This window comes from Hyposmocoma kahamanoa, unplaced genomic scaffold (genome assembly GCF_003589595.1).
Source record: "Hyposmocoma kahamanoa isolate Upper Pololo Valley unplaced genomic scaffold, ASM358959v1 117, whole genome shotgun sequence".
Lineage (NCBI taxonomy): Eukaryota > Metazoa > Arthropoda > Insecta > Lepidoptera > Cosmopterigidae > Hyposmocoma > Hyposmocoma kahamanoa.
The window spans coordinates 2455034-2469210 of record NW_020653397.1 but is presented as its reverse complement, the minus strand read 5'-3'; the positions used below and the strand labels follow the sequence as shown (position 1 = coordinate 2469210).

The window sequence follows — 14177 nt, the reverse complement described above, 5'->3', positions numbered from 1 at the left end:
AGTCGTCATTTTGAAGATATAACCTTATTACACCGATGGTGCGAATTAAATAAATAACATTTTTGATGGGCCTTTTTACATCTCAGTCGAAACGACTTACAACTAACCGTCTCACTCTTCCATATGGTGTTGTAAAATTACACCCATTCTAATTTACTAACTTATCTAAACAGTCGTCATTGTCGCGGCTCACCTTCTATTGGATCAAAATATTGTCAATGCAACAACCAGTTACTGTTAACATTTGCACCGTGCTGTTATAGCGGGCTCTATTTACAATTGGTCATAATCTTGGCTGGTTGATGTAACTAGTGTATGTTGAACCGTCATAAAGCAAGTGAAACTTGCTTGATATTTTGACTTCGTGAGCTTTTAACATTCCTCATTCTTATTATAAGTTTGGTATAAGGTTGAAAATTGTACATGAAATAATGTTTAAAAATTCATATAGTAACTTTTACCGAGGGTAAGAATTTTATTATGTTTGTTTAATGTAAATATTTTGATACACGACGTTCGTATCGTTTTAGATTTTTATTTATTTTTTGACTCGTGCGGTTAACGTTTGAGCCTAGAAGAATATACATCGCACCACCAGTGGAACAGCGGCTTGATTTATATTTGCAAAAATTTACAGAAAACAAGTTAAAACTTAGTTATTTTGTGTTTTAGGGTTACTGAGTACTTTGAAAGTTTATGTATGTTATAATAAAATGTTATACTATAATAAGCTATCTGTAATATATAATATGTATTACTGTGTCTTTGTTTTTGTATATAAATTTCATTCATAAGTTATTTTCATGAGTTGTTTTCATGTTTTTTTTGCAGTGAAAGCTGTTTCACCGTAGGTGCGAGTTTCATGTATAATTTGGATTTATATAACGATTGAACTACATTACTGTAAGTAATCTCGCCTTAAATGTAGCCCGATAACAGAACTTCATGTACGCGTAAAAAAAACAAATAAACTTTAAATAAAATAACTTTAAGAACATTTTTTCCAAATTATTCCGAGTGTTTATGATATTACAATATTTCTTATATTATAATGTCATAAAGGGAAATAATTATAACAAAACTAACACAATAAACATTTTCTAAATAATAGTAATATTAGTACAAAATCGATCAATCGATTACTGATTTTTTGGAGGTAACCATGCTCCGCATGCATATCTTCTTCTTCTTCTTCTATCTACCTATGCTTCATTGACTGATCTTAAAACGTTGATACGCATGCCGCGGTCAATACCCGTGCGGTCGATACGCGTGCGGTTGATACGCGTGCGTTTGATACGCATCCGTTTTATACACGTGCGTTTCATACGCGTGCTGTTGATACGCGTGCGGAGCCAAACCAGGAAATTCAAAAACCTTTCTCTCTGTACAAACACTGATCAAACAAAAGTCCTCGTTATTTATTCACATAAATATTTATAAATAAATTAGTTCTCTGCAGGATTGGGTCGGATCGGTCTTTCAGGCCGCCGAATGTAGACCACCAGGCCCAAAGCGCCGAGGAGTGCCGTGATGAGATATAGGTCCCAGTTGGAGAGTAGAGTTGATTCTCCGGAGAGAAATACCATAGCCAGCGGACTCTGTAATATGGACTGAGAGATTTATTTACATTTTAATGCGTATTTTCACAGTGATAGCAGTGGGACCCTAGTCCTAGTCGCCTAGTCCACGATTTCGTCCCACTTGTGTGTGTGGGACTAGAAGAAACTAATTACATCGATTCTAAGATTAAAACAACCAACACAGATTAAAACAACAACAACAAAGATTAAAACAAGGGAAACCTGTAATTAGCCTTACTTTTAGCCTATATATACAATGTAAAAATAGTTTTTTTTGTAACGCCGTTGGTTTTCTGAATAAATAAATAAATAAACACAATGGTCGGATCTTGTGCGACGGAGATGTCATAGAAAAATTTTTCTTAGTGTTCGATCTTTGTATTAATAATTATAACAAATCTTTTAAGTTCATAGCCAAGACACCGGCTGTGAGCTGTATAGATACAATACTCACGTCATATAGCTGGGAGAGGGCGGTAGCAGCATTCAACTTGGCTAGCGCAAGGGCGGCGGGCAATCTCGCGTCGGGCGATGTGTCAGCTGCCAAGTCGTAGCAGCGCTTGGCCAAGTGCAGGTCTTGTGCGAGGCCGAGTCCTCGCTCGTGCATGTAGCCGAGGTTGAACGTGGCTTGCGCGTTATGCAGCTGCTCCGATGCTATCCTGTTGGGAGAAGTATTCGATTTTAATATAAGCTGGCAGTCCAAATATTTATTTTATTTAATACCATGAGTGTACAATCTTTGTTTTAATAAAAAAATGCAACCTCAAAAGATTGCTTATCGGTTTTTTTATTGGAATTACATGTATCGCCAAGTTTTATTGCAATCGGTTAACGGAAAGTGCGCGAAACCGGATTCATCCCCTAGTTTGCCACCCTTATAGGAGGAATATATTCTTAAAATTTAAATGGGACCAATGCAGAGGTACCCACTTTCCACTAAAAATGTTTTATAAAAGAATACAGTCGAATTGGGAACGTCCTCCTTTTTTTTGAAGTCGGTTAATAATAAAAACTAGTGGAGTGTTTTCACAAAAAAAAAATTGTATGTCATAATAGCAAAAAAAAATTAAATAAGTAAATGGTACCTGTAGTGGTGCGCCGCGGCCTCCAGATCCTGCGCAGTGCCCAGGCCGTAGTAGTGGTAGTCGCCCAGCTTGACCCTGGCGGCGCTGCAGCCCTGCGCGGCGGCGCGGCCCCACAGCTGCAACGCGCGAGCCCACCGCTCCGCCTCGTCGAACAGCTGCACCTCCCCTGGACATACACATACGTGAAGCCCTGTCCGTGCCGTCCAAATAGTTAGGAGACTGGTCAAACCATCGTGGAAGTGATCAGTTGTACTGAAATTCATTAAAATAACACTCGCCTTTTACAATTATATAAAAACGCTCTACAGAAATATTAATATTGTGTAAACCAGCCACAAGTGATTTAGAGACTGATTTCAAAGCTCTTATACTCTTAAATGGCTTTATAGTGGTTGTAAAACAGCACTGTAAGATCGTATTATAAACCTCACAGTAGGAAGCGTTTTGCATGCATGGAGAAATAACAAAAACACGAATTGATATTTCCATTTAGTAATACTGGATACTATACTCACATGCGCGTGTCTTATCTGTATAAAATTCTTAGTACCTACTTATGAATATAATGATGTAATCTGAGTTGGGAGACCTAAAATAAAAGTTTTATTATTATTTATATATATATTTTATTTTACTTTAGGCTCCAGCTCTCAACAAATATAATTTGTTTTGTAAGTTTTTACTTAAGGCTTTTAGTGCTATAAGTTATTACCAAGCAGACACGCAGTAATTATTTATATCACACATCATAACCCTTTTCGGCCAGTGCGAAGTACTGCTACAGGTTATTGATTATATAGTGGTCATATAAAAGTGCTATAAGTTAATATTAACAGTAATCTAAGTCAAATTCAAAATAATCTTTTTTTCATAGGTAAACATTATTACACTTGAAATCGTCACAATGGTTAAACTCTACCTCTCATTCGTAAGGCAAATTTCCCTGAGAAGAATGAGCAAGAAACTCTAGCGGTTGTTCTTTGTAAATAACATTTGTACACATTCAACATTTACAATATATATATTTTTTTTATTTGAAACAGAGATCGAGACTACCTCCATGAGCTAAACGGGTTACTACCACGGATTTTTGTCATCCAAGTACGCAGAAGTTGTATAATACCCTTTAGTATAAAGTTTTTGTTTCACTATAGTTTTAAACCTCGTGAAAGGCAAATTTTGTATATCAACCGGAATCTTGTTATAGAAGCGTATACATTGCCCCTTAAATGATTTTTTGACTTTGTGAAGACCACTATCAAGAACAGGTAGTTTATTTTTATTTCTCGTATTAATGTTATGTCTGTCACTATTTTTCATAAAGAAATTATGAAAAATATTCCTCTATATTCCTCTTTTCATGAATGTACTGTGAGGCTAGTGTAAGAAAGTTAATTTCCTTAAACTTATCTCTTAAAGATCTGTGATATTACTAAGCCGACACGCAGTAATGTCTTGCACAACATATCGTAACCCTTTTTGTTTGACCTTTTGGCGAGGTACTGCAAGGCCTCAATGACACCAATTATAAAATAATCATTTAAGAAAACTAGCCGAAAAGTTGCCGTTATTAAGCAGCAATGCAGCGTCGCTCTGAACCAGTTAGTTTCACCTTTTGATAATTGCGAGGTACCGCAGTAGTAAGGAAATTGTGTCTCGATGACAGCAGCTATATTTTGGCAATATAAGAGTGGTAAACGTTACCGTTATCAAGCAGAAATGCAGCGTCACTCTAAACCAATTCGATTCCCTTTTTATACAAGGTACCGCAGTAGTGAGAAGTTCTCGTCTCAATAACACCACCCATACAGTGGTCATATAAGAGTGTTATAACTTACCATTATTAAGCCGGAATGCAGCGTTACATTGAGCTACTTTGCACCCACGGAGCAAGCTCGGCCAAATGTAACGCAGTAGTGAGGCGTTTGCGGCTCGATGACATCAACCGTGTAGTGGTCATGTAAGAGTGCTATATGAACTTACCATTATCGAGCAGGAACGCAGCGTTACTCTGAGCCACTTCGTACCCCCGCTCAGCCAGTGCGAGGTACTGCAATAGAGAGGAATCGGCGTCTCTGGCACGCCATGCTGCATGGGCAAGCATCAATCGGGCTCCCCAGCCCCCACGTTCGCATACGTTTTTAAACAGCTGGAACAACATATTGCATATGAAAAAACTGCGTAACAGGTAAACATGGAAGTTAAGAGTCAATACAACGCGAAATGGCGTTGGTTGGTTCCGCATAACTATGAAAATGTCGAATCAATCACTTTTGAAAAAATATATAGTAAAATTGAGGATATACTCTGATTACTGTACGGAATGAACACAAGATTCCTAAAAATTTTCGCGATAGAAAAAAAAACCAAAGTTACCTCGAAATTTTACAAAAAAATCGCTGTATAAAATAGATACTATACATATACCAATGATTTTTTTTTATATCAACTGAACTAAATAGACCACGTATGGTATACGATATACATTTTTCAAATGGCTTTAAATACGTTTATAAAAAAATATATATTCTGAAATAAAGCCAGTGTCTCTGCCCTTCGACCCAAGTAAAATGAACCGTATTAGTATTAGTAAAATTTGAATTCTACCTGCGTTAGTAACGACTCTTAGGGTCGTATTCTAGAACTCTACTCAATGCTCAAGTCAGGATTGCACTGGAAACACAAGCACTGGAAATACGACCCTAATGGCAGGGACTTGAGTATGATTTCGAGTGCTTTAAACCATACTCAAATCCTGACTTGAGCATTGAGTAGAGTTCTAGAATATGACCCTTAATGCGGTGTCTTTAAACCAGTTGGAACTTGAATTAACATTACATTCGATCGAGTGTCGAACAATCAACAACCCCCGAGGATTTTATTTTTAATTTTTTTATGATACCCAGTGACAGTTACAAAAGAAAAGGTTGGTGCTACAATTAAAAATTGTATTCTACACGAATAACAAAATGCATTAAGGCGATGTATTTGACCATGAGCCTAGATTTTAGGTGAGGTATGGGGGGCGCCCGCGCGTTTCGCGCACAAAAATTACAATTATTAAATTAAGAACAGGCGGAAAAAATCGAGACAGATCTGACGAAGCCGTTAGGCAATTTTCGAGTTTAGGTGTAAATGTGAATTTAATAACTATAGGGCTTCAGTTGAAAACCAAAATTTAGCAGGTTCTCTGTTATTTAAAGAAAAATATCTACATATAAAAATTATGCGAGAAGTTAGATATTTTATTCTTAAATAATTCGTTTTAGATTTTTACTTTAGTCAGTTTTAAGGATTTTATACGATAGTTAAGTTACTTCCTATCGTGTAACAAATTAGCACATTTTTTAAACAATATCCCTAAGTGTATCGTATATTGTTTGTAAGAGCGTTATTTAATATTAAATACCTAAATCATTTAATCTAGCAAAACATTTTTCTCTGTTCCTCTTCCAGTGACTCGCCTTAAAGCGATACTACACGGGCGTTGCGTCTGTCGCAACGCTATGATTTCAACGCACAAGTGCCACGCGGGCGGTGCGATGTCGCAACGTAACGCCGCTTACTTCGCACAGCATCTCCCCTCCCGCTTCAACTCCTAGCACCTTGTCCGATAAACATGCGATGCCACATCGCAACGCTCCGGCAGCGCCTGTATGGCATGTTATTCTACATCGCTCTTAAGTTATGAAAAGGTTATTGCATCGAGTAAATAAATAGAAATAGAGACGAAATAAGGGCCATCCATCACTGGCAATTCATCAGTCAAATCAGCCTTATATCAATTTTAAATATTAACTCTCGTTTGCACTAAAATCACAAATTAGAACGCTGAAATAGTACAGCGCCAACAACTGATTTGTGTGTACGTCTCCGTATATTCCAAAAATATTCTGTATTTATTATAATAAAGATAATACCTCTAATTATGGGGGGCTGTTCCATTCGGGGGTGTGGGAAAAACATACAATTATTCAATTACGTCCATTATAGCAAAGCTCAAGTTAAACTGGTCAATTTGAAATGAAACAATTGACGACACCGGTCAATTGTTTCGAATTCAGGCTGGCCAATCGGAGCGCAGTTGTCACCGTAATGATTTGGCAGAATAGTTTTCAAACAAATTAAATGACATTTCGTCTCTATTTCTGGTTATATACTCGATGGGTTATTGTCACGAGTATGGTCACCAGCTGAAATCTGAAAAAGAAATGTACCTCAACGGCGGTGGTGCAGGAGCGCAGCACGCCGAGCCCCTGCGCGTGCATCTGGCCGAGGTGGTATAGCGCCAGCACGTGGCCCGACTGCGACGCCAGCGAGAAGTACTTGTTGGCCTGCTTGAAGTCGCGCCGGATGCCGATACCGCCTGGCGACACACCGATGGGCACACGACGTTTAGTAAATATTTAATGCGCGCTCACTCTTAGCTCTAACCTAATACCCATACAAGACTGTTATAATTATTACTACAAAGATTAAAATTCTTTCGATCCGGCCGGATTCGAACCGACGTCTTCTAGCAAACCGTGGCAGACACTATGCCAACTAAGCCAAGGAACGAACCAGCGGACCTCACGAATTTTTCTATGTGCTTCTTGTCGGATCTTTGGATTTGGTTTTCAAAGACTTTTTAGCCATAGCGCCATCTATGAGAAATCTATGGAAGTATTTCGTCACCCAGTTAGGTAACTTCACGGCCACCAGCCCTGGCTAGAGGTGTAGCTATTCATTGTAATTAAATTTGCATTGAGTTGATATTCAATTATTTTTGTGTGAAATTACCATAGATGTAGGAAAAAAGGGGAGATATGTAATGACGCTATGTAAGATCGGGTGCCGATGTCGCCACTTTTTAGTTTGTGTGCAGTTCAAACTTTACGCTCTATTATCTACTAACATAACTTAAAGGTTTTGATTGGGTAAGGCTTAAAATGTGAAAACGACGTCACACAATTTTAAAATTTACTACAAAATTAAACCTACAGTCACTTGAGTAAGAGTTATATTACAATATTTCAGTATTTTTTTCATCCTGGTTCAGCCATTGAGACGGTTGTCCGAAATATGAGTTGTGTTAAAGTAATAATAATAATAATAAGCTTTATTGACCAAATAGGATTACATTAATTTGCAAGTTACTCGAAATAAAATGTTTAGTCAATCAAAAAGTCAATTTAACGTGAATGCTTTTCGCTTCGATATTTTAGGGACTTTAATTACAAAAATCTTAGTAAGAAATTCAAACATTTCAGTAAAAAATTATTGTCGATAAACATCAGTCATTGTAAATGAACATCACTATATTTGAGTCTAGAAATTTCTATGGAGGCAAAAAGAAAACATTGAATAATAATAGAAATAGTAACTAGAAATGCAAATACCCGGTGGAATGTTATCTCACTAGTTTTAAAATTTTTGTTTTCCCTCCAATTTTTACAAGGTGTATCGCTACAACTTGGCATTTTCACGTTTTACGAGAGATCTTGTATGTACAACGATCGCCATGTCACTGTGGCGATGTTTGTAGGCGTGTCACCTGGATATGATCATTTTGATCAAGTCGAGGCGACACGAACCCCGCCCCCATACCAATTCTCCCCTTTTTTTCTATATATATGGAAATTACTCCACTAGTTTGTTATAATTATTAATACAAAGATCGAACACTTAGAAAAAATTCCTTCGATCCGGCCGGATTCGGCGTCTTCTAGCAAACCGCGGCAGACCTTATGCCAACTAAGCCATGGAACATACAATTCTGGTTAAAAGGATTAAACTACAACGACACTGTAAAATTTAATATCTGTTCGAGTTCGTAGGTTTTCGCGATTGTTACACATAGGAAATGAAACTATTTTTCCGGATTTGACGTCACGATCACGGTTGACTGTCAGTCAACCGTGACGATGGGACCTGTAAAGGGCCCGAAACGTCGGTTTGTTTGAAAAACAAATATACGCTCGTCACTTACAGGATCGCTGTCCAGCACAACTTCTACCTCCGGCAAACTTGCGTCAAAGCTCAATGCAAAACAAAGCAGCTTCGAATGGACCATATATTAAGTAAATATTTTTATTTTTGTTTTATTAAGACTTTCTAATCAGCTACCCCTTGCAATACTAGTTATAAATCTTATAGACGCAAGTCGCATTTGAATATATTTTTTTCGACAATGAATTGAGATTTGACCTCACTATTGTAATCTGTCAAAACGGCCATCATAGCGTGCCGGTGTACTGTAGTAATAATAATTAGTACATAAGTTTTTTTTTATTGGGAGTGATATATTATTAAAATTAAAATTAGAGTTTGAATTATTATTATCATTAGAATTAGAATTAATTATTATTAAGATTTAAAATTTTTATTATTTAAAAGAATTTAATAATTTTGTTTAAAATTTTAATATGTACTTTACAAGATTGCTAATAAATAAATACTTATAAATACTTAAATAAAAATAAATACAGAATGTGGCCTGCATGAAGGTCCAGATCGTATATTTTTCACCTCACTAGCACTGAAGGAAGGCTTTCTTTCTCATTAGAATTTGCGCGCAAAAGCGTTTTTAGCACTAGCGTTAAAATGTTTTTGAAATTCGGACTTGATGATGGACTGTGGTGCACCTAACTTTTTCTTTATATGAAAAAGGTATAACAACACGTTCATCTACGCGATTTATCGTACATTACTTTATGTAATATAAATCTGTTGGTATATTTTATTCTTATTATTGTTGACATTAAATTGATAATGACAACTAATTGTGTTTATTAAATTATTTTAATTCATCGAAGAACTAAAATAATTTCAATAATCACACAAAATAAAAGTACAAGCAAGAATAAAAATTGATGAGGTGTAAATTCAGAACGCATCCGAAGATAAACTTTTTCTTCTAATTAAAAAAACTGATGTTTTATAGTTCAACTGTTTTTCTTTTATTTACCATTTTCCTTACTGCAGTGAGGTGAAAAGTTGTGTGTTTCGCTCGGCAGCAAAGTTGTTTTGCGTCTCGTGTCTTGAAACCCTCGCTAAGCTCAAGAATCTAATTTTGAATCCTAACTTTCAATATAAGCGCTCCCGTCAAACAACAACTTTTCAGCCTAACATAACAAATAACTATTTCAACTGCCCTACGAGAACATGTTCTATTTATGATAGTCTTCAACCTTCTATTCCTCGTACCGTAAATTTCCATCTTTTGTAATTTGTTTTAACAAATCCCCTCTTAAATTTAATAACTGATTTTATTAGTATTAACAAACTTAAAACATAAAATTTATCTATTTAAATATCTTTAATGGTCATGGTATATCACGCTGTTTGTATTGTTCCAGAAGCCTAAATAGACTAAAGGGCAGTGTGTGTAACTCCCATGACTGACTTGACATTGGCAAAATTCTTCAAGAGAAGCCTGGAACTTAAGAATATAATAGAGTAGACAACCAGATGTACGCGAGTGATATTTCAAATAATCCACAAAAACTTTCTTAATGCTAAAACCCACTTATCAAATCACATTCGCAATTCAAAAAGTGTAGACATTGTTGTGAGCCAAAAAACAAAACAGTGACACTATAAAAAACTCAAGGTGCCTTCCAAGGTAAGTCCTGGCCCCTTCTGTTCTAAGGTCAAAAAAGGTAAACGCATGCTTATAACAAAGGTACTCACCGAAGTACATGAATCCTAGATGGAGCTGCCCCTCCACCCAGCCCTGGTTCGCAGCCAAGGTGAAGTACTTGAACGCGGCACTCGTGTCCTTCGGGACGCCGCGACCCTGAGACAAAAGCACCACACTTAGTGACACGGTATAGCATTGAGCTGGTCAGAACAAGTTTTATGTCCACGTAATAAGAACGAAAAATACATTGTGCGTTACGTGTCGGGCGGCGGTCCGAGCGGGTGAAAACACGCAACGTCTTTTTCATCATGGACATGAATTTTAATTTAATGAAATGAAAATTTATTAGCTTAAAATATAGTGAACAAGAGATGGAACACAGTAGAGAGATAGAGCGATATTTTTCCACATTTGGCATGCAAAATTATACTTGTTTTGATTGAATTACAATTAATTAATATTAGATTACAAATAACGTCAGTAGACATGCACAAAACATCCTTAAAGTTCTAATTTTATTTCAATTCACAGTCAATTCAAATAATAGCAAAAATTATAAAAGTGAAACAATGAAATAATATTATAATATCAGTAGTAATTTATATGTCAATGTTTATTTAAGAAATCAGTCACTGTAATGTTGACGTGTAATAATTTTTGTCTTTAAGCCGGTTACCTGTCAGTAGTTCGAAATGACATTTTCCAGAAACAACTTTTGCTCGAATTTTCATAACCTCGAAAGTAATTTTGAGAGGAAAATGTTCTTTTCTTCTAAACCTAACTTAACATAACCTAACCGAACCTAATCGTGTCTTTGCGAAACATCCAACATAACATTTTAATGTCGTTTGGTAGAGCATTATATATTTGGACACACATATCATTGCATTGATTTTTATAGTAGGACAGTCTAGGCACATTACATTACAAACCAGTCTATTTGGATCCCTTACAGGTCTACTATGGATATCTCTTTTTTTTTAAATATATCTAGATTTTGTTTGTAGAAATATTGTAACTATAGTGAAAAAATAGGGTGGTTTGCATCAATATTAGACATAACTGGTTGAAGACTGTACCACCTCAGTCAACCGTGACCATGGGACCTGCAAAAGGCCCGAAACGTCGGTTTGTTTGAAAAAACAAATATACGCGATTTAAATCCGGAAAAATAGTTTCATTTCCTATGTGTAACAATCGCGACAACCTAAGAACTCGATATCTAATTATTATTATTTATATATTGAGCTTTGGCTATAGAGCTATCACCTTAAACAGGTAAAAGAAACTCAAAACGTAATTTTAGTAGTTAAACTAAAAATTTGTAATGTAAAATCTGTAACTACAAAAAGCCACTATATTTTTGTCAATCTATATGGTTAAATTATATAAAGTATAAAGTAATTGTAGTCATTTATTTTTATCTTTTTTCTAAATTCATTTTCTATTTACTTAATATACTGTATATTAATATTTAATGTTTAACCGACTTAAAAAAATGAGGAGGTTCTCAATTTGACTGTGAATTTTATTTTATTACTTAATCATTTATTGTACAGAAAAAACAAAAACACATTTAGCAACAAGCAAAACCCAAACATAAGGTACGTGCTTATTTGTAAAAGAAATTTCTTCCTTTTTTTATATATGTATGTTAGCCGATAACTCGGCATTTGTGAACCGATTCTAACGATTTTTTTTGTAGGAAAGAGGGTATTTTAGTATTGTCCCATTTAAATTTGATGAAATATTCCATCTGTAAGGGTGGCAAATTAGGGGATGAAAACGGTTTCCCGCGATTTTTCTTTCCGGTAACTGGTTTCAATAAAACTTGGCCAATAGATATAATTCTATGAACTTTTAAGGTAGGTATTTTTATTACTTAAAATTACAAGTGCAACCAATATTGTTTGTTTTTGGTACATTCTAACTAAGTTACTGCTTCCATTTGTGTAGAGTTTAGTTAAAAATAGTATGCGTGCAACGTAAAAATTGTAAATTACACATAGTTCCCGTATCACAGCGCCCCGTACCATTATGCCCAGAGCTATTCTCACAATAATTACTCACATGCAAGTACATAATGCCGAGTCCGCTCTGACCGACGGGGTTGTTGAGTTCCGAAGCTTTGCGGAAGTAGCGCAGTGCCGTGTCATTGTCCGCCTTAATGCCATCGCCGCCTTCCAGATAAATCTGAACAACACAATTTTGATTCACTTTAAAATTTTGCGACGTTGAAATCGTATTTTCATACTTTTAGTATCGGGTTTATCAATAAGGACATTACAGTGCTGTATTTCAATAAAACGCAGAACAATTGAGATTTATTCCAGCAGCTTGATTTTGATTGCTTCTCCCGTTCGGAAACTGAGTCTTTTCCGAGCGCATAACGATTCACAACTGGCCGACCGGAAACTTTTGACATTTCTAATCGGAAAAATAGTTGATTTAACTCACAAATTAGAAAGATATAGTAGGAATCAGGTTCATCTTCTCGCTCAGTAACCCATCTGATTTCGGGACTACCTGATCGGATCGATTCCGGTGTGAATGAAAGTCAGGATGCAGGTGCAGTACACATGTTACATTTTAATAATAGAATTGGATTTCGTTCATTAGACCCCTCCTACGTAAAGGATCGTATGTCGAAATTGCCAAGTTTACAGGGGAGTATTTGAGAGTTCTGAATTCACTCGCTACTCACATAGAGTGATCATCTAACCGATATCTAGAATTTTATAATACTCTATGCGAGTAACAAGCTTTGCCGAATAAAACTGAGAAATGCTAAAGTCACGTGTTATGCTTATTTCAGTGAATTCAGAAGTTTAAAACGCTCCCCTGTAAACTTGGCAATTTCGACATACGATACTTTACGTAGGAGGGGTAGTGTGACAGCCGCGAGAGCATTAAAAAAAAAGAAAGAAAAGAAAGAGTTATAATGTACATTGGGCGTTTAAGTGATCATAGAAATAAGTACATTATTGCAGAGGCTGGGAAGCATCGAGTATGTAAACAGAAATAGAGACGAAACAAGGGCCATCCATCCCTGGCAAGTCATCAGGCAAATGGTACCATTTTTATATATCAATTCTCGTTTGCGCTGAAATCACAAATTAGAAAGCTGAAACAGTACAGCGCCAACAACTGACCTGTGTGCCTCCGTACATTCCAAATATATTCTGTATTTATTGTAATAAAGATAATATCTCTAACAATTGGGGAGCTGTTCCATTCGGTGGCGTGGGAAAAACAGCAAAACATCTAATTACAAAACAAACGGAATCACATTTTATCGGTAATTAATCCATTGCGGCAAAGCTCAAGTTAAACTGGTCGATTTAAAGTGAAACAATTGACGCGAATTCGGGCTGGCCAATCGGAGCGCAGTTCTCACCGTAATGATTTGGCAGAATAGTTTTCAAACAAATTAAATGACATTTCGTCTCTATTTTTGGTTATATACTCGATACTGGGAAGTAAGGGATTGCAGGATGCGTGGGATGAGTTACAAGGCCGAGTGATCCCCGTTCCCGCCGAGGCATATATAGTGCTTTTCTCAAACAATGTGACGAAATAATAAATAAAATGTAAGTATTTTTAATTCTCGCAATTATAAATACTTGGCAGTTGGTTGTATGAGTTTTACTTTTACCTGTTTACTTAGTTAATTGTTAGTAGATAGATTGAAAAGTTTAGAGCAGCGGACAGTAATAAATTTAATTATTATTTTTTATTTTTTTATATATATATATAATAGACACACGCTTGGCCACAATCTCACCTGATGTTAAGCGACGATGTGACCGACGATGGGACGCGTTTGCCTAAAAAATGCTTCACTCTAGCCTTGAATAGCCCCAAATTGTACTTTTCGGGAAATAC

The 14177-nt window shown here is 36.1% G+C and overlaps 1 protein-coding gene across 1 annotated transcript in view; it reads right to left on the bottom strand.

Moving 5' to 3' along the window:
- Positions 1 to 1190: 1190 nt before the first annotated feature.
- LOC113239916 (protein sel-1 homolog 1) overlaps positions 1191 to 14177 on the bottom strand; it is a 24325-nt gene continuing 11338 nt past the window's right edge. Inside the window, exons 6-12 of the mRNA XM_026477076.1 lie at positions 12363 to 12485; positions 10343 to 10448; positions 6886 to 7034; positions 4652 to 4817; positions 2669 to 2834; positions 2038 to 2242; positions 1191 to 1601 (exon numbers count right to left, since the gene is read on the bottom strand). Of these exons, the coding sequence (XP_026332861.1) occupies positions 1449 to 1601; positions 2038 to 2242; positions 2669 to 2834; positions 4652 to 4817; positions 6886 to 7034; positions 10343 to 10448; positions 12363 to 12485 (1068 nt within the window). The 3' untranslated portion in view covers positions 1191 to 1448. The remainder of the gene's footprint in view (positions 1602 to 2037; positions 2243 to 2668; positions 2835 to 4651; positions 4818 to 6885; positions 7035 to 10342; positions 10449 to 12362; positions 12486 to 14177) is intronic.